General features: G+C 46.3%; 1 protein-coding gene across 1 annotated transcript; it reads right to left on the bottom strand.

Moving 5' to 3' along the window:
- Nucleotides 1-103: 103 nt before the first annotated feature.
- On the bottom strand, nucleotides 104-27,286 carry lrch2 (leucine-rich repeats and calponin homology (CH) domain containing 2). The gene is made up of 21 exons (XM_056411705.1): nucleotides 27,038-27,286; nucleotides 19,507-19,651; nucleotides 19,305-19,431; nucleotides 18,771-18,876; nucleotides 17,996-18,132; nucleotides 17,663-17,793; nucleotides 17,460-17,547; nucleotides 16,491-16,587; nucleotides 16,306-16,400; nucleotides 16,141-16,196; nucleotides 15,830-15,934; nucleotides 15,509-15,577; nucleotides 14,124-14,186; nucleotides 13,533-13,581; nucleotides 13,313-13,453; nucleotides 12,717-12,767; nucleotides 12,550-12,613; nucleotides 9,850-9,962; nucleotides 3,333-3,470; nucleotides 3,156-3,233; nucleotides 104-2,599 (listed from the first exon to the last, which is right to left on the bottom strand). Exons 1-21 carry the CDS (start codon nucleotides 27,270-27,272, stop codon nucleotides 2,486-2,488), a joined length of 2,202 nt encoding a protein of 733 aa, XP_056267680.1. The 5' UTR covers nucleotides 27,273-27,286; the 3' UTR covers nucleotides 104-2,485.
- Nucleotides 27,287-27,874: the final 588 nt, after the last annotated feature.

Below are 27,874 nucleotides of genomic sequence, written 5' to 3'. Positions count from 1 at the left end.
GTCACGTTTTGAGACGTTTAAATGCAGCTTAACGTGGCGTTTGCGTTGAAGGCTTTAGGCACCGCTGTCCTCTTGAAGCGTCTTCACAACGACAACTCATCCAAACGTTTATGTCCAGAAAGCCTTTAATAGTCACATTTCATTGAATGACGTCATTGATGCGAGTCCTCAGCTTCTTATGGGATATTTCAGTTTTTCTTTTTTAATAAATTTGCACAAATTTCTACATTTCTGTATTTTCCGGTCCAGATGGGGAGCCGAGGGAACAACCATGAGAAATAAAATGAACTTTTTTGATTTTAGCAAATGGCTGCAATGAAACAAAGAGTGAACATTTTAAAAAGGGGTCTGAATACTTTCCCTCTGTACATTAAATAAACCATAAAACACAGAAAGCCTTCGTCCATCATCACTAACTCTGATTTATGATATTAATATTTATTAATTTAAAGCTTTACTTTAATCTCCAGGATCGTTGAGTGTTTTTCCCGTGGAGCGTCTGCCCCGACAAGAAGATTGATATTGCTCTGCAGAAATAATAATCCTTCAAATAAGAACCTTTAATAACCTTTTGTCCACACTGTAAGCGGCTCCACTGACACGGTGCACACGCGTGTGTTTAGCGTGTTGTTGACGTGTGACAGCTGTCACGTTACGCCGATATGCGACATGCAGATGATGAAAAGGATGAAGAGGAGCTTCTCTTCCAGATGCTTACAGTCATTTTCTGATTTCCTGCCTCAGAGTTATGAAGTTGACCGGGGGACATCTAAACGTTCAGGTGGACACACCCGAACACACAACGTAAACAATGAAATAAAACATGAATAAATACATAAATAATTTCATTTCCCTGAAATAATTAACTGTATAAGAAACCACACACACACAGCAGCGGGCTGGCAGTGTGTAGAAGGCACACACACACACACACACACACACACACACACACACAAAGACACACACACAGCAGCGGGTCGGCAGTGGGTTGGACACACACAAACACACACACAGGTGGCAGTGTGTAGAAGCACACAAACACAAACACACACGCTCAGGTGGCTGTGTGTAGAAGGAAACACACGCACACACACACACACGCATGCACACACACACAGGTGGCAGTGTGTAGAAGGAAACACACGCACACACGCACACATACAGGTGGCAGTGTGTAGAAGGAAACACACGCACACACGCATGCACACACACACACACACATAGGTGGCAGTGTGTAGAAGGAAACACACGCACACACGCATGCACACACACACACATAGGTGGCAGTGTGTAGAAGCACACACACACGCTCACACACACACATAGGTGGCAGTGTGTAGAAGGAAACACATGCACGCACACACACACACGCATGCACACACACACACATAGGTGGCAGTGTGTAGAAGGAAACACACGCATGCACACACACAGGTGGCAATGTGTAGAAGCACGCACACACACACACACGCATGCACACACACACAGGTGGCAATGTGTAGAAGCACGCACACACACACACACACATGCATGCACACACACACATAGGTAGCTGTGTGTAGAAGGAAACACACGCACGCACACACACATACACACAGCAACGGGTCAGCAGTGTGTAGAAGGACACACACACACAGCACAAACACACACACAGGTGGCAGTGTGTAGAAGCACACACACACACGCACACACACGCGCACACACACACACACACACAGCATGTTTCATCACAGGTTATGCAACTGAATGGCGTTTGATGATCGGCAATAACTGGAAATAAAAGTATAAAATCGTTACAAAAGTTCTACAGAATCGTTTTTTTCTTCAGAAACGTTGCATGAAAAAAGAAAAACGCTACAAAAAACCGGACCTGAAGCCTCGAGCGTTCCTCTCACAGAGGTCAAAGGTCACGGCGTGCGGGTCGGTGGTAGCGACCTGTGCGCACGGCGTCAGATCCAGATTCTCGCCGCTCAACAAAAAGAAGGCCGACGTTGAGATGTGACAGCTCAGAAAAGTCAGCACAACTTAATAAATCAGGTTTGGGTGCTGAAAAGCAGACACAGCAGGAACAGAATGTAAAAACAACACTATCAAATAAAAAAATTTGATTTTCACGTGGAAAAAAATGTAAAAAAATTCCACACAATAAAGAAGAGAAACCCAACGAGTGTCAGAACCCTCGAGGTCAGTCCGCGGTCAGCATCCGTCTCTTCAGGGAGTCACACGTCTGTCATCCCCCCTCGCGGTCACGCCGCTGGTCCACACATGTACAGGACCCCCCCCCCCCCGGTGACTTGGAACCGGACACACACGTAGGAAAGGAGGTGGAGGTGGGGCAGCGCGGAGGCGGAGGAGGAGGTGGCTGACGTCATATGAAGAGGCCCGAAGAGGCGCTCCTGTTTCAGTCAGGCAGAAAGCAAACGGCCCAGAGACCCACACGGGGTCCATCGCCCTCTCCGGTCCCGGGCTACGTGGGTGGGGGGGTTCAAACGGCTGCCGGGTGCGTGGGCGTGGGCAGGTCCAGCAGAGCCTGGACGGTGGCCCCCACCTTCAGCAGGCCGCGCTCCTCCAGGATGTGATGGGGCAGACACAGCTTGTCCTGAGGGGGCAGAGGGACGTCTTACACACAGCTCCTTCACATTTAAAGCACTGAACACATTGTATACACTACCGTTCAAAAGGTTGGGGTAACTGTTTTTTTCAATGAAGATAACATTAAATGAATCATAAATACTCTCTCTACATAGTTAATGTGTAAATGCCTATTCTCTGGTGTTTAATGAAGTCTCTACAGAGGTGTGTAGAGGCCCATCTCCAGTGTTCTAGTGGTACATTGTGTTATCGCCTTAGAAGACTAGCGGAGGGGTAGAACACCCTCGAAAACCCTTTTTATGTGAGCGCAGCTGAAAACAGTTATGCTGGTGAGAGAAGCTCTAAAACTGGCCTTCCTTTGAGCCACAAGTTTGAAGAACTACATTTATATTTCAAATAAAAATCATTATCTCTAACCTCGTCAATGTCTTGACTAGATTTTCTTTTCATTTTGCAATTTATTTGATCAATAAGAGTGAGAGTTTTCATGGAAAACACCAAATTCTCTGGGTGACCCCAAACCCTTTAACGCTCGTGTATATATAACGTCCTCATAATATTACCTGAGTCACGCCCAGCCTCTTACAGGCATCCAAGAAGTTCTCCACATTCCTTCGGCACTTCGCCATGCTGAGCTTCGGCTGCAGGCCGGAACATAAATCACGTTAAGAGACACAGAGAAACAAACACCCCACGGAGCTGGTAAAGTGCAGCATATGTACACGGTGCTCCTTCATTACCACGGCGGGAGACGGCACGTGGATGCTGGCGACGGAGCGAGGACAGATGTGATTGGCTAAATGGCAAAGCACCACCCCGTCCATCAGAGCGGCGCCGACGTCGTCCGGGAGCAGAACCTTGAGCCTGGACTCCATGTTCTGTAAAACACAATATACTGTAAAACACTGTAAAACACAAGTAGAGTTAGGCTATAGTTAGAGTTAGGCTCCAGGCTATAGTCTCTGCCCCTCTGTGTGTGTGTGTGTCAATGGCTGGATGTCTCTAAATGGTAATTCGATGAACTATGTATTGCATGATCCAAATGATCCCTGTGATGCTCCTCTGCTCCTCTGCGAAGGCGCACCGGAATTCAGCCGACTGTGTGCGTCTCCACATGTTTCAGTGAAGATTGGAGTATTTGGGCCTCATCAGCCACCGTAGGAGAAAGCCCGTCTGTTCATGTTCACATCCAAACCCCGCCGCTACAGTCGGGCCGAGTCCAGGAGATGTGCTGCGTTTGACATCATGATCCAGCTCAGGCGGCCCAGGATCAGGACCCGAGACGTGACCCGGTCCGGCCTCCGGGTCGGACTCGTCGGGGGAGCAACAGTTGCTCACTATCAAACCCGTTATGGCTTCCTCCAAACAGAGGACCGGTTGTTCGGCTCTCAGCGTTCCCTAAAAGTGAAACTCGGAGAACACGGGTTTTTATTTCCTGACCTCTGACCTCGACTGCAGTTTCCATCCCACTGGCCCGGGACTAGGAAGCATCACGAAGATGTTATTCAGATAGAAAGTTCATCCAGTCCAGACTCAATACCTCTGTGTTAAAGGTCAGAGACTTTAACACCACCCTGGACAAGGCCTTGAAATATTAAGAATTACAATTTCAGATAAAGGAGCCTAAACTACTGCCTTCCTTCCTTCCTTCCTCCGTAAAATACTCCAGAACTCCCGTTTAGGAAATTGATGCCAAATCCCTGGTGACCTTTAGATGATGGCAAAGTGCCTCAAACAAGTCAAAGAGTTTTTCATCTGTCTTTAATCTGTGGCTACACTCATGGAGGAACAATTTACCCCTGCATGTTCTGAACTCCTCGTAAACACTTCAAAGAATCCACCTGTCACTCTGGTGTAAACACCTTCTGAACTTCTCCTCTGCAAGAACACTCAGCAGCCTAACAAGGATTCTTCTTGGGAACAAATAACGCAGCAACAACATCATCTGATAGAAACTAAAAACTAGAGCTCCTAAAAACAACTACGTCTCGCTACAAGGCAAACGTCTGCAACAGGCTACAAGGAGACCGTCATGCAGGCTGCAAGGAGACCATCTTGCAGGGTGCAAGGAGACCATCTTGTAGGGTGCAAGGAGACCTTCTTGCAGGGTGCAAGGAGACCTTCTTGTAGGGTGCAAGGAGACCATCTTGTAGGGTGCAAGGAGACCTTCTTGTAGGGTGCAAGGAGACCTTCATGCAGGGTGCAAGGAGACCATCTTGCAGGGTGCAAGGAGACCATCTTGTAGGGTGCAAGGAGACCTTCTTGTAGGGTGCAAGGAGACCATCATGCAGGGTGCAAGGAGACCTTCTTGTAGGCTGCAAGGAGACCTTCATGCAGGGTGCAAGGAGACCTTCTTGTAGGCTGCAAGGAGACCTTCATGCAGGGTGCAAGGAGACCATCATGCAGGGTGCAAGGAGACCTTCTTGTAGGGTGCAAGGAGACCTTCATGCAGGGTGCAAGGAGACCTTCATGCAGGGTGCAAGGAGACCATCATGCAGGGTGCAAGGAGACCTTCTTGTAGGGTGCAAGGAGACCATCATGCAGGGTGCAAGGAGACCTTCATGCAGGGTGCAAGGAGACCTTCATGCAGGGTGCAAGGAGACCTTCATGCAGGGTGCAAGGAGACCTTCTTGTAGGGTGCAAGGAGACCTTCATGCAGGGTGCAAGGAGACCTTCATGCAGGGTGCAAGGAGACCTTCTTGTAGGCTGCAAGGAGACCTTCATGCAGGGTGCAAGGAGACCTTCATGCAGGGTGCAAGGAGACCTTCTTGTAGGCTGCAAGGAGACCTTCATGCAGGGTGCAAGGAGACCATCATGCAGGGTGCAAGGAGACCTTCTTGTAGGGTGCAAGGAGACCTTCATGCAGGGTGCAAGGAGACCTTCTTGTAGGGTGCAAGGAGACCTTCATGCAGGGTGCAAGGAGACCTTCTTGTAGGGTGCAAGGAGACCTTCTTGCAGGGTGCAAGGAGACCTTCTTGCAGGGTGCAAGGAGACCTTCTTGTAGGGTGCAAGGAGACCTTCTTGTAGGGTGCAAGGAGACCTTCATGCAGGGTGCAAGGAGACCTTCATGCAGGGTGCAAGGAGACCTTCTTGTAGGGTGCAAGGAGACCTTCTTGCAGGGTGCAAGGAGACCTTCTTGTAGGGTGCAAGGAGACCTTCTTGTAGGGTGCAAGGAGACCTTCTTGCAGGGTGCAAGGAGACCTTCTTGTAGGGTGCAAGGAGACCTTCTTGTAGGGTGCAAGGAGACCTTCATGCAGGGTGCAAGGAGACCTTCATGCAGGGTGCAAGGAGACCTTCATGCAGGGTGCAAGGAGACCTTCATGCAGGGTGCAAGGAGACCTTCTTGTAGGGTGCAAGGAGACCTTCTTGTAGGGTGCAAGGAGACCTTCATGCAGGGTGCAAGGAGACCTTCTTGTAGGGTGCAAGGAGACCTTCATGCAGGGTGCAAGGAGACCTTCTTGTAGGGTGCAAGGAGACCTTCATGCAGGGTACAAGGAGACCTTCATGCAGGGTGCAAGGAGACCTTCTTGTAGGGTGCAAGGAGACCTTCTTGTAGGGTGCAAGGAGACCTTCATGCAGGGTGCAAGGAGACCTTCATGCAGGGTGCAAGGAGACCTTCTTGTAGGGTGCAAGGAGACCTTCATGCAGGGTGCAAGGAGACCTTCTTGTAGGGTGCAAGGAGACCTTCTTGTAGGGTGCAAGGAGACCTTCATGCAGGGTGCAAGGAGACCTTCTTGTAGGGTGCAAGGAGACCTTCATGCAGGGTGCAAGGAGACCTTCTTGTAGGGTGCAAGGAGACCTTCATGCAGGGTGCAAGGAGACCTTCATGCAGGGTGCAAGGAGACCTTCTTGTAGGGTGCAAGGAGACCTTCTTGTAGGGTGCAAGGAGACCTTCATGCAGGGTGCAAGGAGACCTTCATGCAGGGTGCAAGGAGACCTTCTTGCAGGGTGCAAGGAGACCATCATGCAGGGTGCAAGGAGACCTTCTTGTAGGCTGCAAGGAGACCATCATGCAGGGTGCAAGGAGACCTTCATGCAGGGTGCAAGGAGACCTTCTTGTAGGCTGCAAGGAGACCTTCATGCAGGGTGCAAGGAGACCTTCATGCAGGGTGCAAGGAGACCTTCATGCAGGGTGCAAGGAGACCTTCTTGTAGGGTGCAAGGAGACCTTCTTGTAGGGTGCAAGGAGACCATCATGCAGGGTGCAAGGAGACCTTCATGCAGGGTGCAAGGAGACCTCATGCAGGGTGCAAGGAGACCTTCATGCAGGGTGCAAGGAGACCTTCTTGTAGGGTGCAAGGAGACCTTCTTGTAGGGTGCAAGGAGACCATCATGCAGGGTGCAAGGAGACCTTCATGCAGGGTGCAAGGAGACCTTCATGAAGGGTGCAAGGAGACCTTCTTGTAGGCTGCAAGGAGACCTTCATGCAGGGTGCAAGGAGACCTTCTTGTAGAGTGCAAGGAGACCTTCATGCAGGGTGCAAGGAGACCTTCTTGTAGGGTGCAAGGAGACCTTCTTGTAGGGTGCAAGGAGACCATCATGCAGGGTGCAAGGAGACCTTCATGCAGGGTGCAAGGAGACCTTCATGCAGGGAGCAAGGAGACCTTCATGAAGGGTGCAAGGAGACCTTCTTGCAGGATGCAAGGAGACCTTGTTGTAGGGTGCAAGGAGACCTTCATGCAGGGTGCAAGGAGACCTTCTTGCAGGATGCAAGGAGACCTTCTTGTAGGATGCAAGGAGACCTTCTTGTAGTGTGCAAGGAGACCTTCTTGCAGGATGCAAGGAGACCTTGTTGTAGGGTGCAAGGAGACCTTCATGCAGGATGCAAGGAGACCTTGTTGTAGGGTGCAAGGAGACCTTCATGCAGGATGCAAGGAGACCTTGTTGTAGGGTGCAAGGAGACCTTCTTGCAGGATGCAAGGAGACCTTCTTGTAGGCTGCAAGGAGACCTTCTTGCAGGATGCAAGGAGACCTTGTTGTAGGGTGCAAGGAGACCTTCATGCAGGGTGCAAGGAGACCTTCTTGTAGGCTGCAAGGAGACCTTCTTGCAGGATGCAAGGAGACCTTGTTGTAGGGTGCAAGGAGACCTTCATGCAGGATGCAAGGAGACCTTCATGCAGGGTGCAAGGAGACCTTCTTGCAGGGTGCAAGGAGACCTTCATGCAGGGTGCAAGGAGACCATCATGCAGGGTGCAAGGAGACCATCTTGTAGGGTGCAAGGAGACCTTCATGCAGGGTGCAAGGAGACCTTCTTGCAGGGTGCAAGGAGACCTTCTTGCAGGGTGCAAGGAGACCATCATGCAGGGTGCAAGGAGACCTTCTTGTAGGGTGCAAGGAGACCTTCATGCAGGGTGCAAGGAGACCATCATGCAGGGTGCAAGGAGACCTTCTTGTAGGGTGCAAGGAGACCTTCTTGCAGGGTGCAAGGAGACCTTCTTGTAGGGTGCAAGGAGACCTTCTTGCAGGGTGCAAGGAGACCTTCTTGCAGGGTGCAAGGAGACCTTCTTGTAGGGTGCAAGGAGACCTTCTTGCAGGGTGCAAGGAGACCTTCTTGCAGGGTGCAAGGAGACCATCATGCAGGGTGCAAGGAGACCTTCTTGTAGGGTGCAAGGAGACCTTCATGCAGGGTGCAAGGAGACCATCATGCAGGGTGCAAGGAGACCTTCTTGTAGGCTGCAAGGAGACCTCATGCAGGGTGCAAGGAGACCTTCATGCAGGGTGCAAGGAGACCTTCTTGTAGGCTGCAAGGAGACCTTCTTGCAGGGTGCAAGGAGACCATCTTGTAGGCTGCAAGGAGACCATCATGCAGGGTGCAAGGAGACCATCTTGTAGGCTGCAAGGAGACCATATTGCAGGGTGCAAGGAGACCATATTGTAGGGTGCAAGGAGACCATCATGCAGGGTGCAAGGAGACCATCTTGTAGGCTGCAAGGAGACCATCATGCAGGGTGCAAGGAGACCATCTTGTAGGCTGCAAGGAGACCATATTGCAGGGTGCAAGGAGACCATCTTGTAGGGTGCAAGGAGACCATCATGCAGGGTGCAAGGAGACCTTCTTGTAGGCTGCAAGGAGACCTCATGCAGGGTGCAAGGAGACCTTCATGCAGGGTGCAAGGAGACCTTCTTGTAGGGTGCAAGGAGACCATCTTGTAGGCTGCAAGGAGACCTTCTTGTAGGGTGCAAGGAGACCATCATGCAGGGTGCAAGGAGACCATCTTGCAGGGTGCAAGGAGACCATCATGCAGGGTGCAAGGAGACCTTCATGCAGGGTGCAAGGAGACCTTCTTGTAGGCTGCAAGGAGACCTCATGCAGGGTGCAAGGAGACCATCTTGTAGGCTGCAAGGAGACCTCATGCAGGGTGCAAGGAGACCATCATGCAGGGTGCAAGGAGACCATCTTGTAGGCTGCAAGGAGACCATATTGCAGGGTGCAAGGAGACCTTCATGCAGGGTGCAAGGAGACCATCTTGTAGGCTGCAAGGAGACCATATTGCAGGGTGCAAGGAGACCTTCTTGCAGGGTGCAAGGAGACCTTCATGCAGGGTGCAAGGAGACGTCATGCAGGGTGCAAGGAGACCTTCATGCAGGGTGCAAGGAGACCATCATGCAGGGTGCAAGGAGACCTTCTTGTAGGCTGCAAGGAGACCATATTGCAGGGTGCAAGGAGACCTTCATGCAGGGTGCAAGGAGACCATCTTGTAGGCTGCAAGGAGACCATATTGCAGGGTGCAAGGAGACCTTCTTGCAGGGTGCAAGGAGACCTTCATGCAGGGTGCAAGGAGACGTCATGCAGGGTGCAAGGAGACCTTCATGCAGGGTGCAAGGAGACCTTCATGCAGGGTGCAAGGAGACCATCATGCAGGGTGCAAGGAGACCTTCATGCAGGGTGCAAGGAGACCATATTGCAGGGTGCAAGGAGACCATCTTGTAGGCTGCAAGGAGACCATATTGCAGGGTGCAAGGAGACCTTCTTGCAGGGTGCAAGGAGACCTTCATGCAGGGTGCAAGGTGCAAGGAGACCATCATGCGGATCTCCATAAATGGGACGGACGTCTTCGTCATGCCACAGTGACGAAAACCTGCACACGTGGTCGTCATTAAAATAAATGAAACCCTAACACCATGTTTCCCATGTTTTTGTCGCACACAAACACACACACACACACACACACACACACACACACACACACACACACACACAGGAACAAAAGCAGGATATGACCGCCTGTGACTAACTCCTTGCCGGGGAGCTCCTGACCTGCCGTAGGAGTCCTATCTGCTCGATTTCCTCCCTCAAGTGCTCCATCTTCCTCCTCATGGTGAAGCTGGGGTCCGTGGAGGCGAACTCCTGGCGGCTTCCTTTGGTGAAGGCTGCGAGGGGCGAGGGGAGGTAACAGATAACACAGTGAAACGCTAAAGAGGAAGCTAGAGACGGCTACCACGGGCCACTTCAGGTCAGGGGGATAACTCTTTAACTTTACTGGAAAGACGTGCTTTTAGAGGGAAACTGAAAACTAACCAGAGGGCCAAGTCCAATGAAGAAATCTGAATATATTCTTTATTTATTTATTTGACTTCCATTGAAATGGTTCTAACTAAATTCTCCTCCTTTCTAGACTCAGCTTCTTAAAGTACAATATGAATGTTTTCCTAAGATGTTCTTTTTAATATAAAAGACACTATTCAAGGAGTTGAGTTACAACTCAAAATATCTCTAGTATCTTTTATTTCTCATCTAATTGTCATCTTACAGTCACATACAGGGTCCTAACTTATGAAACTCTGTTTCTTCTTTATTGAAATGATCTTCCTCACAATCATAAAGAGTTCACAGTTTATTTGTACTGAAGTATAGTACAAATACTATTTTTTACTTTAGCATTTCCGTTTTCTGCAAATGAATATTCATAATACCGTTAATCCATTTATCAATAATAATAATCAGTGGATTAATCCATGATGAAGATATTAATTAGTTGCACCCTTGTATTAAAAGTTAAAACAAATAAATATCTGCAGCAAAAAATGCATAAATTACTGCTCACAAGTAATTAGTCATTTTAATGCTAATACTTAATTTCCAGCTTAAACTTACACTTTTAGTGAACTATACTTTTCAATGCAGGACTTTTACTGGTCTTTAAAATATGTAAATGATCCGACCTTGTGTTTTTTACAGATTGCTATAAATCAATAGAGATAAAAATACATGTCCATGGACCATGAAGGAAGCAGGAAGGGTCGTTAATCCGGTTGCGCCTCGTCCTTGACGGTTAATGATATCTGACGGAGAGCAGAGCTGTTCCTCAGAAAGCTTCCCCTCTTCCAGAGAAACACAACAATACGCTGGCTTCAGACCTGAGCCTTGGCCTAACATGCACAACTGCCTCACTTTTATAAACAAGCTGTCATAGATAGACATCTTGCTCGAAGCCAAGTGCAGAACAATAAACAGTTCTCTATTAACTCTCTCTCCAAGTTTTTTTTTTTTAATACCTAAGCTTCTGGATGTGTCCTGATGCTTGTTACCTTCGCATTGAAAATGCGGAAGGTTATGTTTTGATCGCCGTGTATTTATTTATTTATATGCGTGTTATTCGCATAAGTAAAAAAGTATTAAACCGAATCGCATGAAATTTGGTGGGATGATTGGTTATTATCCGGGGACCATTTGATTAGATTTTGGGATCGATCGGGTCAAAGTCATGAAAAGGTCAACATCTTCTTGAATCGCATGAAATTTGGTGGGATGATTGGTTATTATCCGGGGACCATTTGATTAGATTTTGGGATCGATCGGGTCAAAGTCATGAAAAAGGTCAACATCTTCTTGAATCGCATGAAATTTGGTGGGATGATTGGGTATTATCCGGGGACCATTTGATTAGATTTTGGGATCGATCGGGTCAAAGGTCATGGTCAAGGTCATGAAAAGGTCAACATCTTCTTTTTACCATAGCGCGGTCAATTTATATCCAATTGGCATGCAAATAATGCCAAAATGTTCATAATTCAATGCCCAATCTTGTGATATGCGAAGGTATGCGCTCTACCGAGTGCCCATTCTAGTTACCTTCGCATTGAAAATGCCGGAAGGTTATGTTTTGATCGCCGTGTATTTATTTATTTATATATTTATTTATTTATTTGTATGCGTGTTATTCGCAAAACTGAAAAAGTATTGAACCGAATCGCATGAAATTTGGTGGGATGATTGTTTATTATCCGGGGACCAGTTGATTAGATTTTAGGATCGATCGGGTCAAAGGTCAAGGGTCATGAACAGGTCAAATCTTCTTGAATCACATGGAATTTGGTGGGATGATTGGTTATTATCCAGGGACCATTTGATTAGATTTTGGGATCAATCGGGTCAAAGGTCAAGGTCATGGAAAGGTCAACATCTTTTTTTTTACCATAGCACGATACATTTTTGTCCAATTGGCATGCAACTAATGCCAACATGTTCATAATTCAATGCCCAATCTTGTGATATGCGAAGGTATGCGCTCTACCGAGTGCCCATTCTAGTTTATTTATTTATTTGTATGCGTGTTATTCGCATAACAAAAAAAGTTTTAAACCGAATCGGATGAAATTTGGTGGGATGATTGGTTATTATCTGGGGACCATTTGATTAGATTTTGGGATCGATCGGGTCAAAGGTCAAGGTCATGAAAAGGTCAACATCTTCTTGAATCGCATGCAATTTGGTGGGATGATTGGTTATTATCCGGGGACCATTTGATTAGATCTTGGGATCAATCGGGTCAAAGGTCAAGGTCAAGGATAGGTCAAAATCTTCTTTTTACCATAGCGCGGTCAATTTGTATCCAATTGGCATGCAACTAATGCCAAAATGTTCATAATTCAATGCCCAATCTTGTGATATGCGAAGGTATGCGCTCTACCAAGTGCCCATTCTAGTTTACTATGTCTTCATCATCTTCATCATTACCTGATCTCGGCTTCAGTCCAAACACAGTCAGCGTGGTGCTGAAGTCAACATTGCGCAATCCCTCCTGGAGACGGAACACGATAAAAAAAAATTAGGAACAGAGCCTGAAAACTGAAGGCCGGTTCTGAGACGGTGACGTGTCGGTTATCGCCGTTCCTCACACCCACCTCACTGTCGTCGTTCCCGCCGGAGCTTTTCCGAGCGCTCTGACACTTGTACTGTCAGGAAAAGGAAAGAAAGCACGAGAAATATTGGGGATATTATGTTAATGCAACAAACAAGGCTCATTGCACCGAGGACTCGCTTCAATGAGGCTGCAGCAGGTTTATCGGGGAGACTGAGGCTGCAACAACAAATCCATAAAATAGATAAAAATCGATTATTGGGATAGTTGGCAACTCCATTACTACAGGTGATGTTATGTATAAATACATATATATTATATTAACGTTATAACATGTTTGTGGGATGTCCTCAACAAGTATGAAGCAGAACTAGTGGTTAGTTCTTCCGTGGTGGATGAAGGAGATGATAACGATTTCCACGGAGTAAATCCACAGAGATAAGCCCCGCCCCCTCTAAGGCGGTCGGGCGAGTAAACTCACGCGAGTAAAGCGTTGTCAGTTCTGTTTTTGAATGAAGGGCTTGGAGATTAATGTTGTTGTCGTGTTTTTTATCCGATTGATAAATTACTAAAAGATTAATGGATTATTAAAAATAATCGTTGGTTGCAGCCCTCGTGGAGACGCGGGCGCGCTCGTACCTTCAGGTAATCTTTCCTCAGGTACTTGTTCCTCCTGCGGTCTTCGTTCTGATTGAGGACCGGTGGGACTTCGGGCCAATTGGGCTCCGACTTCGACTGATCCGACTTCAGGCCGCCGTCGAATGAGCACGAGGACGAAGGCTGCGAAGGTAAGACGAGCGCCATGACGAACCATGTCATCACGTGAATGAACGTTGACTTCAAGTCAAAGAGTCGGTACCTGTCCGCTCAGCACCGGCGCTCCGCTGCTGCCTTCATCCAGAGAAGCGCTGGAACAAAAGACAAGAAAAGCATCGAGATGACGGCGTCTGTCGTTTGAGGTTCGGTCGTCGGTAGAGACGCTCTGGGCCTGAAGACTGTCGTCCCATTAACCCGAACACACCTTTAAAAGTCATTTAACAAGCAGCAACACCCGTCACTAAAATGTGGATTCTATATGTAACATATGTGTGTTTAGACTATTGGATGGATGAAGAGGTGTTTGGCTCTTTGGCTCCTCCTACATTTTCTTTTTTCAGGCAGTAAAATAAAAATAAAGAAAAGGCATCATTGTAAAATATTTGAGCTTACATACATACATTTATATATATAAATAAAATATTTGAGTTTACATATATATATATGAACATAATATTAGGTTGTGAGAAAAATATATCGTAGTAGAAGCAAAATATTCAACGCCATCAAAATCGTGATGAAATCCCCTTAAATTCTAAAAAGAGAAACATGATAGCATGAAACTAATGAGGCAGGCATATTGCTGTACATGAGGTTCTGGTGGGCGGGGCTTAACACCTGTTACTTCACGTACCTGCGGGCGGTCTGAGGGGAGGGCCTCGGTTTGCTGCCGGAGCTTCCGGAGTAGCTCAGAAACCTGCAGGCAGGAACAGAGAGAGTCATGTGATACACGACTATGATCAGCCAATGATATGTTGACAAATACGAACAACAACAACAACAAAGGGGCGTGTTTATAAATACATATACAGGACTGTCTCAGAAAATTAGAATATTGTGATAAAGTTCTTTATTTTCTGTAATGCAATTAAAAAAACAAAAATGTCATGCATTCTGGATTCATTACAAAACAACTGAAATATTGCAAGCCTTTTATTCTTTTAATATTTAATATTTTTTTAATTGCATTACAGAAAATAAAGAACTTTATCACAATATTCTAATTTTCTGAGACAGTCCTGTATATATACTAAATATTATCTTCTATATTATATTATCTTCTATATAATCTCTATATTATCTTCTATATTATCCCTATATTAACTTCTATATTATCTCAATATATTCTTCTGTATTATCTCTATATTATATTCAATATTATCTCTATATCATCTCTATATTATCTTCTTTAATATCTCTATATTATCTTCAATATTATCTCAATATTATCTCTATATTATCTTCTATATTATCTCTATATTAACTTCTATATTATCTCAATATATTCTTCTGTATTATCTCTATATTATATTCAATATTATCTCTATATCATCTCTATATTATCTTCTTTAATATCTCCCCACCGCCATCTGCCTGATGGATCGTGGAGGTCTCCATCGTGGAATATGCCTACTATGAACTATTCATACACTCTGTCATATTCATTGAATGTATTTTAACTCTAAATCTGTCCTTCTGGTCACATGACATCTATTGTTCTGTCCATCCTGGAGAGGGATCCTCCTCTGTTGCTCTCCTGAAGGTTTCTTCCCTTTTTTTCCCCCTGAAGGGTTATTTGGGAGTTTTTCCTGGTCCGATGTGAGGTTTTGGGCAGGGATGTCTATGTGTACAGATTGTAAAGCACTCCGAGACAAATTTGTAATTTGTGAAATTGGGCTATACAAATAAACTGAATTGAATTGAATATATTATCTTCAATATTATCTCAATATTATCTTCTATAATATCTTCTATATTAACTTCTATATTATCTCAATATATTCTTCTGTATTATCTCTGTATTATATTCTATATTATCTCTATATTATCTCTATATTATATTCAATATTATCTCTGTATTATCTCTATATCATCTCTATATTATCTTCTCTAATATCTCTATATTATCTTCTATATTAACTTCTATATTATCTCAATATATTCTTTTATATTATCTTCAATATTATCTCTATATTATCTTCTTTGTGCGTCGTATAATTAATCTGTGATGACGTGTACCTGTGTGCTCGGCCCGTCACTCTCCGTCGGTGGATGAGACTTTCTGCTCTGCAAATCAAGGACCGTCGCCTAGGAGCCACCGATCAATAGATCAATGGATCAATCGATCAGCAGCAAGAGAGCAGGGAAATAGAAACTTGATCAGGAGAGGACAAGAGTGATGTCATGATGATAAGGCGATATTTGGGGATGTCAGGAAAACAAACACTTGATGAGAGGATCTTTTCACAGGGTTGAGCATACAGAAGGAGGCGGAGTCTATCAGGGCAGCCAATGGCAGAGCAGAGTGTTTCCCAGAAGACAGGTGAGCCTGTCACACACCTGTTCTGCTGCTCCTGCTGCAAAAGCTGCACAGCAATCTTCCTCAAGTCCAGCACCTCCTTCAGCTCGTCATCCTCCTCCTCAACCAGCTGCTCCTTATCGGAGCTGGAAAAAAGGTTAACGGTCGAAGTTATTAAAACCATTAGAAGCTATAAATATATTTATATATATATATATATATGTATATATGCATATATATATAATTTATTTTTTAAAATATATATATATATTTATATATATGTATACATATATATATATATATATATAAATAATGAGTCAGCCATGAGTAACTTAATGAATGAGTCACTCACCCCGACTCCTCTTTGTCTTTGCTCTGGTGGGACATGTTGAGAACCTTCTCCAGTTCCTGAAACACACAAACACACACAGATACACACATTAACACACACATACACACCATGTCAGGGGCCAATTGACTGACTGATTGATTAATTGATTGATTGATTGGTTCACACCTTGATGCAGGACACGTGGCTCTGCTGCCCGTCACACTCGGACAGAGCCGGGTCCTCGTCCGGGTTGGCCTCTATGAAGTCATACAGGTCCTGATCTGATGGAGGAGGAAGCGTGTCACATGTCACATGTTACATGTCACATGTTCGGCACTTCACCCCCCCCCCTGATATTTATTTTGGGTAACCTTTGACGGAATCCATCTTCGAGAGAAGGGAAAGGGCGTCAGCGCGAGCCGTCTCCGAGACCTGAGAGTGGAGGCTGACGGTGTCGTCGTCCGAAGGCTGGAGAACAAATGATGCAGCGTTAGCACATGAAGACTTCTATACAACCAGAGGAGTCGCCCCCTGGTGGTCAGGAGAGAGAATGCAGCTTTAACACATGAAGCAGAGACTTATTTACAACCAGAGGAGTCGCCCCCTGGTGGTCAGGAGAGAGAATGCAGCTGTAATACTACATGAACAGAGACTTCTATACAACCAGACCAGTCGCCCCCTGGTGGTCAGCGGTGAGAATGCAGCTTTAACGCATGAAGCATAGCCTTCTATACAACCAGGAGTCACCCCCTGGTGGTCAATGGCGAGAATGCAGCTTTAACGCATGAAGCATAGACTTCTATACAACCAGAGGAGTCACCCCGCCCTTGTGTTCAGTGACGAGAATGCAGCTTTAACACATGAAGCAGAGACTTCTATAACACCAGAGGAGTCGCCCCCTGGTGGTCAGTAGAGAGAATGCAGCTTTAACACATGAAGCAGAGACTTCTATACAACCAGAGGAGTCTCCCCCTGGTGGTCAGGAGAGAGAGAATGCAGCTTTAACGCATGAAGCAGATACTTCTATACAAACTAGAGGAGTCTCCCTCTGGTGGTCAGGAGAGAGAATGCAGCTTTAACACATGAAGCAGAGACTTCTATACAACCAGAGGCGTCTCCCCCTGGTGGTCAGGAGAGAGAATGCAGCTTTAACGCATGAAGCAGATACTTCTATACAAACTAGAGGAGTCTCCCTCTGGTGGTCAGGAGAGAGAATGCAGCTTTAACACATGAAGCAGAGACTTCTATACAACCAGAGGAGTCTCCCCCTGCTGGTCAGGAGAGAGAATGCAGCATTGTGTCCATGATGCCAAAAGGTGTACTTCTGTGTGAACTCTGACCTCAGTGGCAGAAAGCCTCTTGTCTCCGTTGTCACTTCCAATTCCAGAGTCGGGCCCGTGGTTCTTCCCGGGATAAAAATCTTCCATGCTGGAAATAACACAACACAAACGTTGTGATCAGGTAACCAGGAAGTACACAGAATAATAAAACAATAAACGAACATAAAGGAACAGACGTGATGCCGCCGCCGCCGTGTCCGTACCTGTCTGTGAGCGGCTGTGGAAGGCAGCGCTTGCCGAGCGAGGGCAGGTCCAGCGTGTCCGGCTTCTTGTCCGTCCGGCACGCCTGGATGTTCAGGTACTTGAAGATGTGCACTTTGCCCTTGAGGCAAATCTGAGACGCACAAAAAGCACACGAGGGAGTGAAGTCGATGAGACCAGAGAGAATGAACACGTCCCCCACGACAGGACCAGGTTCATGAGGACGGGAGGGGCCCGTCAGCTCCATTGCATGCTGACTCCATATACTGTATATACACATAGATATACATATATACATATGTATATATATGTATGTATATGTATGTTGTGCATACCTGTGCAGGTGGCGACTGCATGGGGTTGTTGTCCAGGATGATGTGCTGCAGCTGCCAGAGCTTCCTGTAGGCCGGAGGAATCTCTGTGATCTTGTTGCAGGAGAAATCGAGGAGGACGAGGGGCAGATCGGCCAGCTCTACAGGGAGAGGAGGGGGAGATATGATGGGGAGGAATACATTATATATATATATCTATACTGTATATATATACTGTATATATATATACAGTATATATGTATATATATATATTTATATATATATACATACATACATATATATATATATGTATATATACACATATATATATAAACATGTCTGCTTTGTAAAGCCGCTGGGTTACATCCACCTCCTCATCTTCTCCTCCTCCTCCTCTTCTCTTACTCGCCTTATTCTCTCCTCTCTCCTCCTCCTCTCCTCTCCTTTTCCTCCACCTCCTCTCCTCATCCTCATCCTCTCTTCTCCTCCTCCCCCTACTACTCCTCCTCTCCTCAACCTCTCCCCTTCTCTCCTCTCCTCTCCCCTCCACCTCTCCTCCTCCTCTCCTCTCCATTTCCTCCTCCCCTTCCTCACATCTGAGGAACTCCGTCAGAGTCAATGCACAAACTTTTTTGTCGTGCAGATTTTTCCATTAAAAAAAAAATCTCCAAAACGTCCAACTGAAGGAGTGAAGGAGTAAAGGAGTGAAGGAGGTGCATCGTTTCATTCACTCTCCTCCACACGACTGCTCCTCAGTGCGTTGCCGAGGTGAGGGGAAACATAAGGTGTGAGGACTGACCCTCGGGCAGCAGGTGGAGACGGTTCTTCCTGATGTTGAGTTCCCTCAGCGAGCGCAGCCGCCCCACCTGAGCCGGCAGCACCTGGATCTCATTACAGCTCACGTCCTGCAGGGGGCGCCAGAGTCCGGGATGAGAGGACAACACACACACACACACACACTCACAGGTGCATTCAATGCACCGCTGACACACACTCACACACACACATACACTCTCTCTCTCACACACTCTCTCTCGCACACACACACACTCACACTCACAGTCACACATGCACACGCTCACACACATACACAAGCACACACCTACAGACTCACACACGCTCAAACACACGCACACACACACTCACACACACAAACACACACACACACTCACTCACACACATACGCACACAAGCACAAACCTACACACACTCTTTCTCACACACACACACTCACAGACTTACACACTCACACGCTCACTCACACACACACACACACTCACACACCCACCCACACCCACACACCCACACTCACACACCCACCCTCGCCCCTCACCAGCTCCATCAGGTCCTTGGCCCGGCCCAGCTCCTCGGGCAGCGCGGCCAGCTTGTTGTTGCTCACCAGGAGAACCTTGAGCGGGAGGCTGAACAGGAAGCGGGGCAGCGCCGGCAGGAGGTTCCGGCTGCGGAGGAGGAGGAGCGGAGCGGTAAGACGGGGTTCTCGGGCCGGAGACATCGGCCCCGTCGCCGCGACTCACCTGATGTCCAGGTACGTGAGCATCTGCAGGTTGACGACGGCCTCCGGGATGCTCTTGATGCAGTTGTGGTAGAGGCTGAGCGACTCCAGGGGGGCGAACAGGCAGACCTCGGGGGGGACGTCCGTCAGCCGGTTCTTAGACAGGTCTGGAGGGACAGATGGACAACACTGAGGGTCAGTGTCTCTCTCTCTCTCTCTCTAACAGGCAGACCTCGGGGGGGACGTCCGTCAGCCGGTTCTTAGACAGGTCTGGAGGGACAGATGGACAACACTGAGGGCCAGTGTCTCTCTCTCTCTCTCACACACACACTCACTCTCTCTTTCTCTCTCTCTGTCACACACACACACACATTCTCACACACTCTCTCACAAACACTCACTCTCTCTTTCTCTCTCTCTGTCACACACACACACACATTCTCACACACACTCTCTCTCACAAACACTCACTCTCTCTTTCTCTCTCTCTGTCACACACACACACACATTCTCACACACTCTCTCACAAACACTCACTCTCTCTTTCTCTCTCTCTGTCACACACACACACACACACTCTCTCACAAACACTCACTCTCTCTTTCTCTCTCTCTGTCACACACACACACACATTCTCACACACTCTCTCTCACAAACACTCACTCTCTCTTTCTCTCTCTCTGTCACACACACACACACATTCTCACACACTCTCTCTCACAAACACTCACTCTCTCTTTCTCTCTCTCACACACACACACACTCTCTCACAAACACTCACTCTCTCTTTCTCTCTCTCTGTCACACACACACACACACACATTCTCACACACACTCTCTCTCACACACACACTCACTCTCTCTCTCTCTGTCACACACACACACACACACTCACATTCTCTCACACACTCTCTCTCTCTCACACACACACATTCTCTCTCTTACACAAACACAGACACATTCTTACTGACTCTGTCACACACACTCTCACACATTCTTTCTCTCACACACACACACACACACTCATACACACACTCACACACACTCACACACACACACACACACACACACACACACACACACACACACACACACACACACACACACACACACACACACACACACACACACACACACACACACACACACACACACACACACACACACACACACACACACACACACACACACACACACACACACACAGGGTTGTACTGGTTCTCCGTGAAGAGTAAATGCTGCTGCTCCCTGAGGCTCTAACCTCCGGGCTGTAACCCGGCTGCACACACAGCATCACCCAACTGGGTTCTTCTTCAGGGGGTTGATGGAGGATGGAGGAGGGAGGACGGAGGATGGAGGAGGGAGGATGGAGGAGGGAGGACGGAGGAGGGAGGAGGGAGGAGGTCCATCTCCCTCCTCCATCCCAGCCGTGCACCATCTGCAGCCCACAGCTGTTCTCTCTCTCTCTCTCTCTATCTATACTGTTTTCTTGGTTTTGTTTTTACGTGATTTAGTTTTGTAATTTTTGGATGAACAGTATAACTGTAACCTGATTGAAAAATAAAGACCCTATACAATATTATTTGTGTAAAAATGGCAATTAAGAAGTTCAACCTGTGATCATCTTAATATAACAAACACATGTTCTCAATGTCAAAAAACACACACAAGAAGCGCAGATTGAAACACTTGAATGCAGCGTTTCACTGCCAGGCTCAATATAATGAAGAAGACACAAAAGGAAACGCAGCGAGACAAAAACATGATTAATTGGGGTTAATTGTTTGCACCCTGCAGCAGATGCGACCGCGGCGCCCGGCTGTCAGGTGGTGGGCGTGGCCTGGAGTGGCCTGGAGTGACGGGGTGAGCAGGGACCTTCTGTCTGGAGGTGGATTCAGGTGCTTGATGGTCCTGGAGATTCCCCTCATGGGGGTTCTCATACAGCTTTTGAGGAGTCACCGACTCACTTGCAGTGTTTGGGAGAGGTCTCTGGATCAGCTGTGTTGGCTCAGCTACTTTACTGGGCGGGGGGGGGGGGGTCACTTTGCTCACCTCCTCTCATACCGACAGATTCATTCATACACGATAAAACATACACGGAAACATTATGACAAGCACTTTAGATATTAAATATTCATGTTCACATAGTGCTCTATTTTCATCCTGTGCTGCACACACAAACACACACACACACACACACAAACACACACTTAACCTCCTCTCCAACCGTCTCTATAGTGTAATAGTAAGTACAAATAACAATGAAATTAAAGCATATAGTCCAGAACTTCTGATAAAGTGCACTTTGAAGTCTGATTATTATTATTATCATCATCATCATTATTATTATTATTATCATCATCATCATTATTATTATTATTATCATCATAATTATTATCATTATTATTATTATTATCATTATTATAATTATATTATTATTCTTATCGTTCTTATAATTCGTATTATTCTTATTCTTATTATGTCAAGTACAAATGCCAAACATGGTTCTCACTATTCAGAAATAAGTAAGCAATTATAGATGTAACATGACATGGGTAACCGTCCTTATTTTGACATTATATTAGACAAAAAAATGTCAATATTAATCAGAAGAGAATTAACACACAACTAGGGCTGTCAGCGTTAACGCGTTAATCTATGCGATTAATTTGGCCGCGATTAACGCACTAAAATATTTTAACGCAATTCACGCAACTTTGTTTACTTCCGGTGTGCGTTGAAGTTTTTGCACTCCTCTGAGTGTCAAGCCGCCGCAGTCCGCCTCCTTCCTCCCGTCTGCTCCTCGATATTCACAGAGAAACATCGGGCGACGTGTCGGTGACGCGGGGCGGAAGGTGCAGGTGACTTTTTTTGTTTGTTCCGCTCGATGCGCGCGCACACACGCCGGCATGGAGCTCTGCGGCCGCGAGACGGAGAGCCGAGAAGAGTGACCGACACGTCGAGACAGAATGACATGCTGCTGGAGACGACCAACAACAGACGTTTAGTTTAATAAAAGAACAAAGACGTCTTTAAGAAAATAACCGCACATTACTTCTGCTGTAATCTGGCACTATAGAGAACATTTCAGGGGGGCGGGGCCTCACCCTGATAGAATGGTGGGGGAAACACTGGGATGTGTCACATGCAAAAGCCTTTAAAAGGTGAATTTACATGTTTTTGTAAAATCGAGAAAATGCCCCCAGCCTCCAGAGGGTTAACGTGACATATTTGAATGTCAGTCAGTTTACCAAGGCCACTGGTTCTGCTGTTCAATGTTAAAGATGACAGGACCAATGGGATCTCAAATAGACCTTTTCTTACTAATCTGGATGTTTCACTGAAGAAACAATTTATCATCCACGATATTAAATACCTCGCTGGCACTTTATAGGTAGGAGCCTCTTTGAAAACACAGCTCTGTGTGAAGTTTTTTCTTTAAAAAAGAATACAATTAAACAAGTGTCTAAAATACACGCTGTCTGAAGGGATTACTCGTTCATTTAGAAGATGTTTAGTCTTTAGAAGAAGAAAAAAACTTTTAATCGCGATTAATGAATTTCAAAATGTGCGATTAATTAGTTAATTTTTTTTAATCGATTGACAGCCCTACCCACAACACAACCATCGCCTCCTTTTACCGCACTAGTTATATTAGAAAATTATACTTTGGCCTAATTTACTCAAGACGGTTGTTTCAATATTAAAACTCGTGAGGAATAACTTCTTGTTTTCCATCCACTTAAAATACTGCAGCACAGATTCACCTGATCTCTCTTCTTCATTTCTTAAGTCACTAAAGAAGGGGAATAAAGTCCAGTCAGCGTTTCAGTATCTACACCTCATGAGGAAACATTTGTTATTCCCGATCCTCATTCCATGTTTGGGAGTGTTGTCATCCCGACATGTCAGGTTGTGATCAGGCATTGTTCTCCCACTAGGTATTCTCCTCTAGTCGAGACATGCAGAGGCTCATCGAAAAGAAAAAGGAGCCCTGAGGGAAGAAGCACCAACGGAGAAGTGGATTTCTCTTCTTATTCTTTAAAAAAAAAAAGAGTCTACACTCATATTACGAAGTAGAGCACCGTTCATCCTTTTGAGTGAAGCCTCGGCCGGTCCGTGCTGTTCTTCACACGGGACGGGCTTTCACCCAGAATATCAGATTTCACCACACGGCGTTGTGTTTGATGGGTTTTATATTTCCAAGTCTCTGGAAGCCTTTTGAATTGTTGTGTATTTTTGTTTATATATATATATATATTCTTTTCCTAAATTATTATTATCAAATAACTCAGATCATTTATATGAAATAAAGAAAAAGAATAAAGATTTAAATATATATATATATATGTAAAAATAAATAAATATTATTATTATATATATATATACATTAAAAAATTTATATATATATATATATATACATACATCTTCATATACATAAAGTGAGTCTGTCTGACGACCGGGTGACTCTTTGTTGTTTAGACCACAGTTCATTGTTAAATTAAAGAATGCCAGCTCGGTGCCCGTGTGCCCTTGAGCACGCCGTCCTTCACAAGCCCAACAAACTTCTCAAGAATGATTTACTGTGTGACGCAATCACATTTAATGCGGCATATTCATGTTTGCCACATTAGCTTTCAGCCATTTTGGAGATTATACACGATTCATCTTCTAGCCTTTGGTTTGTTCTTCAGATCTCCATCACATGCGCATAACAAAATAAACATCGCACTTGGTTATCTGTTCGTTGAGATTCACGTTTGTTTAGTTTTGAGCTTTATTTGGCCATCGGATACAAGAAGGCAAGGACGCTAAGACCCACACACACACATGAAGATGCCTCCTGGAACCGGATATGGTTCTTCAGAGTGATGCCATAGAAGAACCATTTATGGTTCCACTAGGAACCTTTCAAACCAGGGTTCTTTAAAGAAACATTTCCTGAAATAGTTCTTACAAAAACTATAAAGGTGTTGTAATATTTACGTGTGTGTACTGACATCAAAGAACCTTAAAAAATGGTTCTTTAAGGCACCATTTATGGTTCCTCAAAAAACCTTTCAAAACAGGGTTCTTTAAAGAACCATGTCCTTAAATAGTTCTTTAAAGAACCTATAAAGGTGTCTCAAAGAACCTTAAAAAATGGTTCTTTAAGGCATCATTTCTGGTTCCTCAAAGAACCTCTCAAACCAGGGTTCCTTAAAGAACCATGTCCTTAAATAGTTCTTCAACCTATAATGGTTTCTCAAATGAAAGAAAGGTTCTTCAGTAGAACCACAAAGCCTTTTAAAGAACCATTATGGTTCCGTGTGTATGCTCAAGTGGAGTATAAATGTATTCATGAATAAAAACACACAACATTGTGGGTTTACGACACGACAACACGCGGCACGGTGCTGCAGCTTGGCGCGTCTGTGCCCTCCCTCGGGGGCAGGTGCATGCTGGGATATGATCCTGAACATCTGCCCAGATTGACCCCCCCCCCCCCCCCCCCAGCAGCTTTTGGACACTTTCCCACGGGGGACAACGAGCCGACTGGAGACAAACTGCCAGGAGCTCCGTGCACACAGACACCCCGGTGTGAGCCGGCCTCCCCCCGCCCGAGTCCACACACCCCGGGCCGGCTGCTGCTCGTTAGCCACATGGAGGACGCTCAGCTGGACCCCCACCCCCCACCCCACCCCCACCTGCATAAAAAACACATTTAACTTCTGAAAACTAACAATGGGATGGATTTGAAGTCATAAAAGCTTAACTCAACGGCTCGGCGCCACGCTGATGCTTCATGGAAGGATCCGGATGACGGACATTCAGATTTACATCGTAAAAGAGTGCGGAGACACACACTATCGTCATAACTTAAAGAGGAATCTGTTGTTATTTCTTCTTGGCACAAGTCAATTTTAAATTAGCTTGCTTCGCGTTCATTCTCTGAGGCTTTCGGGTGTCACGCATCCAGAGACGTGTTTATCCGTCTTTGCACATTTCAAAGTGAGACTTCCTCCCGCCGCACCTTTCATTAAAAAAGGGCGTCGCGATGAAGATGCGAGTTAAAAGAGTGGAAAAGATCTCAGCGACAGCAAGAGATCAGAAGGCGAGACAGACGTTTTCACACGCTCGTATCTCAGAGCTGCGTTCACGGGACTCATCGAATCCTTTGTGCAACGACACTGATGCATCTGGAGAGTCTTGCATCAGATAGAGAGACGAGCTGGTCGTTATATACACGGTAAATTATCAAGTGTAGTCCACAAATAGAGCACACGCACTTCCTGTTAGCCTGGCTGTAAGATGCATGGCTCCAGCTCTTCAAGGGCATATGGTTTGTTCCCACTGTTTATTTAAAATGACATCATCATCCAGAAGCAACAATCTGCATGCGTGCATAAACTAATCCTGTTGCCTTTTTAGCCAATTAGTGTTTATCACGATTATTTTATGATTCACAAAAACAAAAATATCTTTCCTTTGTTTGTGTTTGGATCCCCAAAAAAAGGGCAAAACACATAAAGGTCTCAGGAGGTAGCGACGCGTAAAGCCCTCGGGGTCAGGGCTCTCCAACAGACCACAGCTTGTGACAGGGTAACAACGCCATATGGTACGCGGACATGACACGGGGGGAAATGATCATCCTCACATCCAGCATAGATGACAATGATTAACAGTGATTACATTTGACTGTTATCCATTCAAAAGTATGTATATAAAAACAAATGTTCTCCGAAACATGGCTCCTCGGAACACAATACTATTCGTTGTAGTCTGTAGTCCTTTTCCTGTAAAAGTTAGACGAGGCTCTATCCCTCAACCGAAATGTGGAATACAAGAAGACAGATAGCTCCGCCTCCAGAAAGCAAATAATGACTATATTCTAATTCCCTCTTACAATACAGACCAATAAAGCAGAGAGACATCTATCCGCCTTCACATGAGAACCAAAGACTATATGGACTCCATGCATATGCACACAGGCAGCCATGGAGGGGAGGGGTGGGGGGGGGGGGGGCTGCAAGTACACTGCATCTTTTGTCTGGTTGCGTATGAACATAGAAGAAAAGAACAAGAGAAAAGAAAGAGAAAAAGAAGCACGCACGTGTATCACATGCTCAGCGCGAATGATAACGAGTGAGCACGAGAATAATGTTACGACTTCACCCTTTGGGTTCATTCATATTCTGCTCCAGCGGTCCGCGGCGTGCGGACCCCACTGCGCAGCGCGGGGCCGGGGTGGGTGCGCCTGCATGAGGGGAAACGAGGGGGGGGGGGGGACAACCACAACGGCGGCCGAGCCCCTTGCGCAAGAACCCGGCGTGATTTATATCTATGAACCACGTCCACGAGTTAATGTGCGCGGACAAAAAGGGCAGCGCAGTGTCACCTGCGCGTTAATGCGCATCTACCCAAGACACGCGTTCACGCACGGCGCGCGCATGCTGCATCCACATAAAAGACAGAGCACATAAAAATAAAGATATATATATGTGAAGCTCATTGTGACTGACTCGTGGCTTCCTATAGTCCACGCGCGGACGCACGCGCGCTCACCAACCCACCTGCTTGTGTGGTGTCCGTGAGGTCGTAGCTCAGCCCCGGGTACTCGCGCAGCTTCCTGCCGCTCAGGTTCAGGATCCCCGAGCAGCCCGCGTCCTCCAGAGCCCGGTCCAGGCTGCGGGCCGTGTGGTACTGCTGCTGCGGGCTGGTGCCCGGGCTCCAGGGGGGTCCGCTGGAGTACTGGTGGTGGTTCTGGAGCGCCGCCGCCGTGGCAGCAGCTCCATGACTAGACGCCATTTTTTTCCGTCCCCCCCCCCAAAAAAAAGAAAAGAAGAAGAAGAATGTACTCTGTACAATAATAACAGCGCACAGCGGCAGTATCTCTACGCGCATGCGCATCCGGGGCACGTTCCCTGGACGGACGCTAGGGGATGGGCTTGTGAGGTGGTGATGCTGCTGCTGCTGCTGATGGTGATGATGCTGATGATGCTGCTGATGGTGAGCAGGGCATGGTGGCCATTTTAAGCTTTTACCCTTCCTCCACCAGCTAATAACAAGTTCCCAGCAGTCAGGGGCCTCTAGGGGCCTCTCAATCAAACCAATGCCTGGAGCACTAGAGGGTTCTTATTAACAAATGATGACGAATCACTATGATAGCATTATAAGATAAAGATATTTAAGCAATGCTAAGTGGTGTGTGACTAATACTGTAACATAGACAGACCAAAGGAGATAACATCACAGGCTATAGCATCACAATAGGGCCATGTGACCTTATTGTGTTCACCGGTTAGCAATTATGGTTCATCATCGACTGATACTGGCAGACTGGAGAGTGGAAGCTACCAACAAATAAATGAACCCTCCATAAATCTTCACTGTGATCATTTCCAAAGCAA

The sequence above is a fragment of the Pseudoliparis swirei genome, chromosome 3 (genome assembly GCF_029220125.1).
Source record: "Pseudoliparis swirei isolate HS2019 ecotype Mariana Trench chromosome 3, NWPU_hadal_v1, whole genome shotgun sequence".
NCBI lineage: Eukaryota > Metazoa > Chordata > Actinopteri > Perciformes > Liparidae > Pseudoliparis > Pseudoliparis swirei.
Note: the sequence above shows the minus strand (reverse complement) of the source record. Positions and strands in the feature narration are given on the sequence as shown.

Coding starts and splice junctions, on each gene's coding strand:
- lrch2 (XM_056411705.1), bottom strand. CDS start 27,272: ATGGCGTCTAGTCATGGAGCTGCTGCCACGGCGGCGGCGCTCCAGAAC. Junction 18,133..18,770: donor TCTCCACCTGCTGCCCGAGG/GTCAGTCCTCAC, acceptor CTCTCCCTGTAG/AGCTGGCCGATCTGCCCCTC. Junction 12,614..12,716: donor GCGGGAACGACGACAGTGAG/GTGGGTGTGAGG, acceptor TTCCGTCTCCAG/GAGGGATTGCGCAATGTTGA.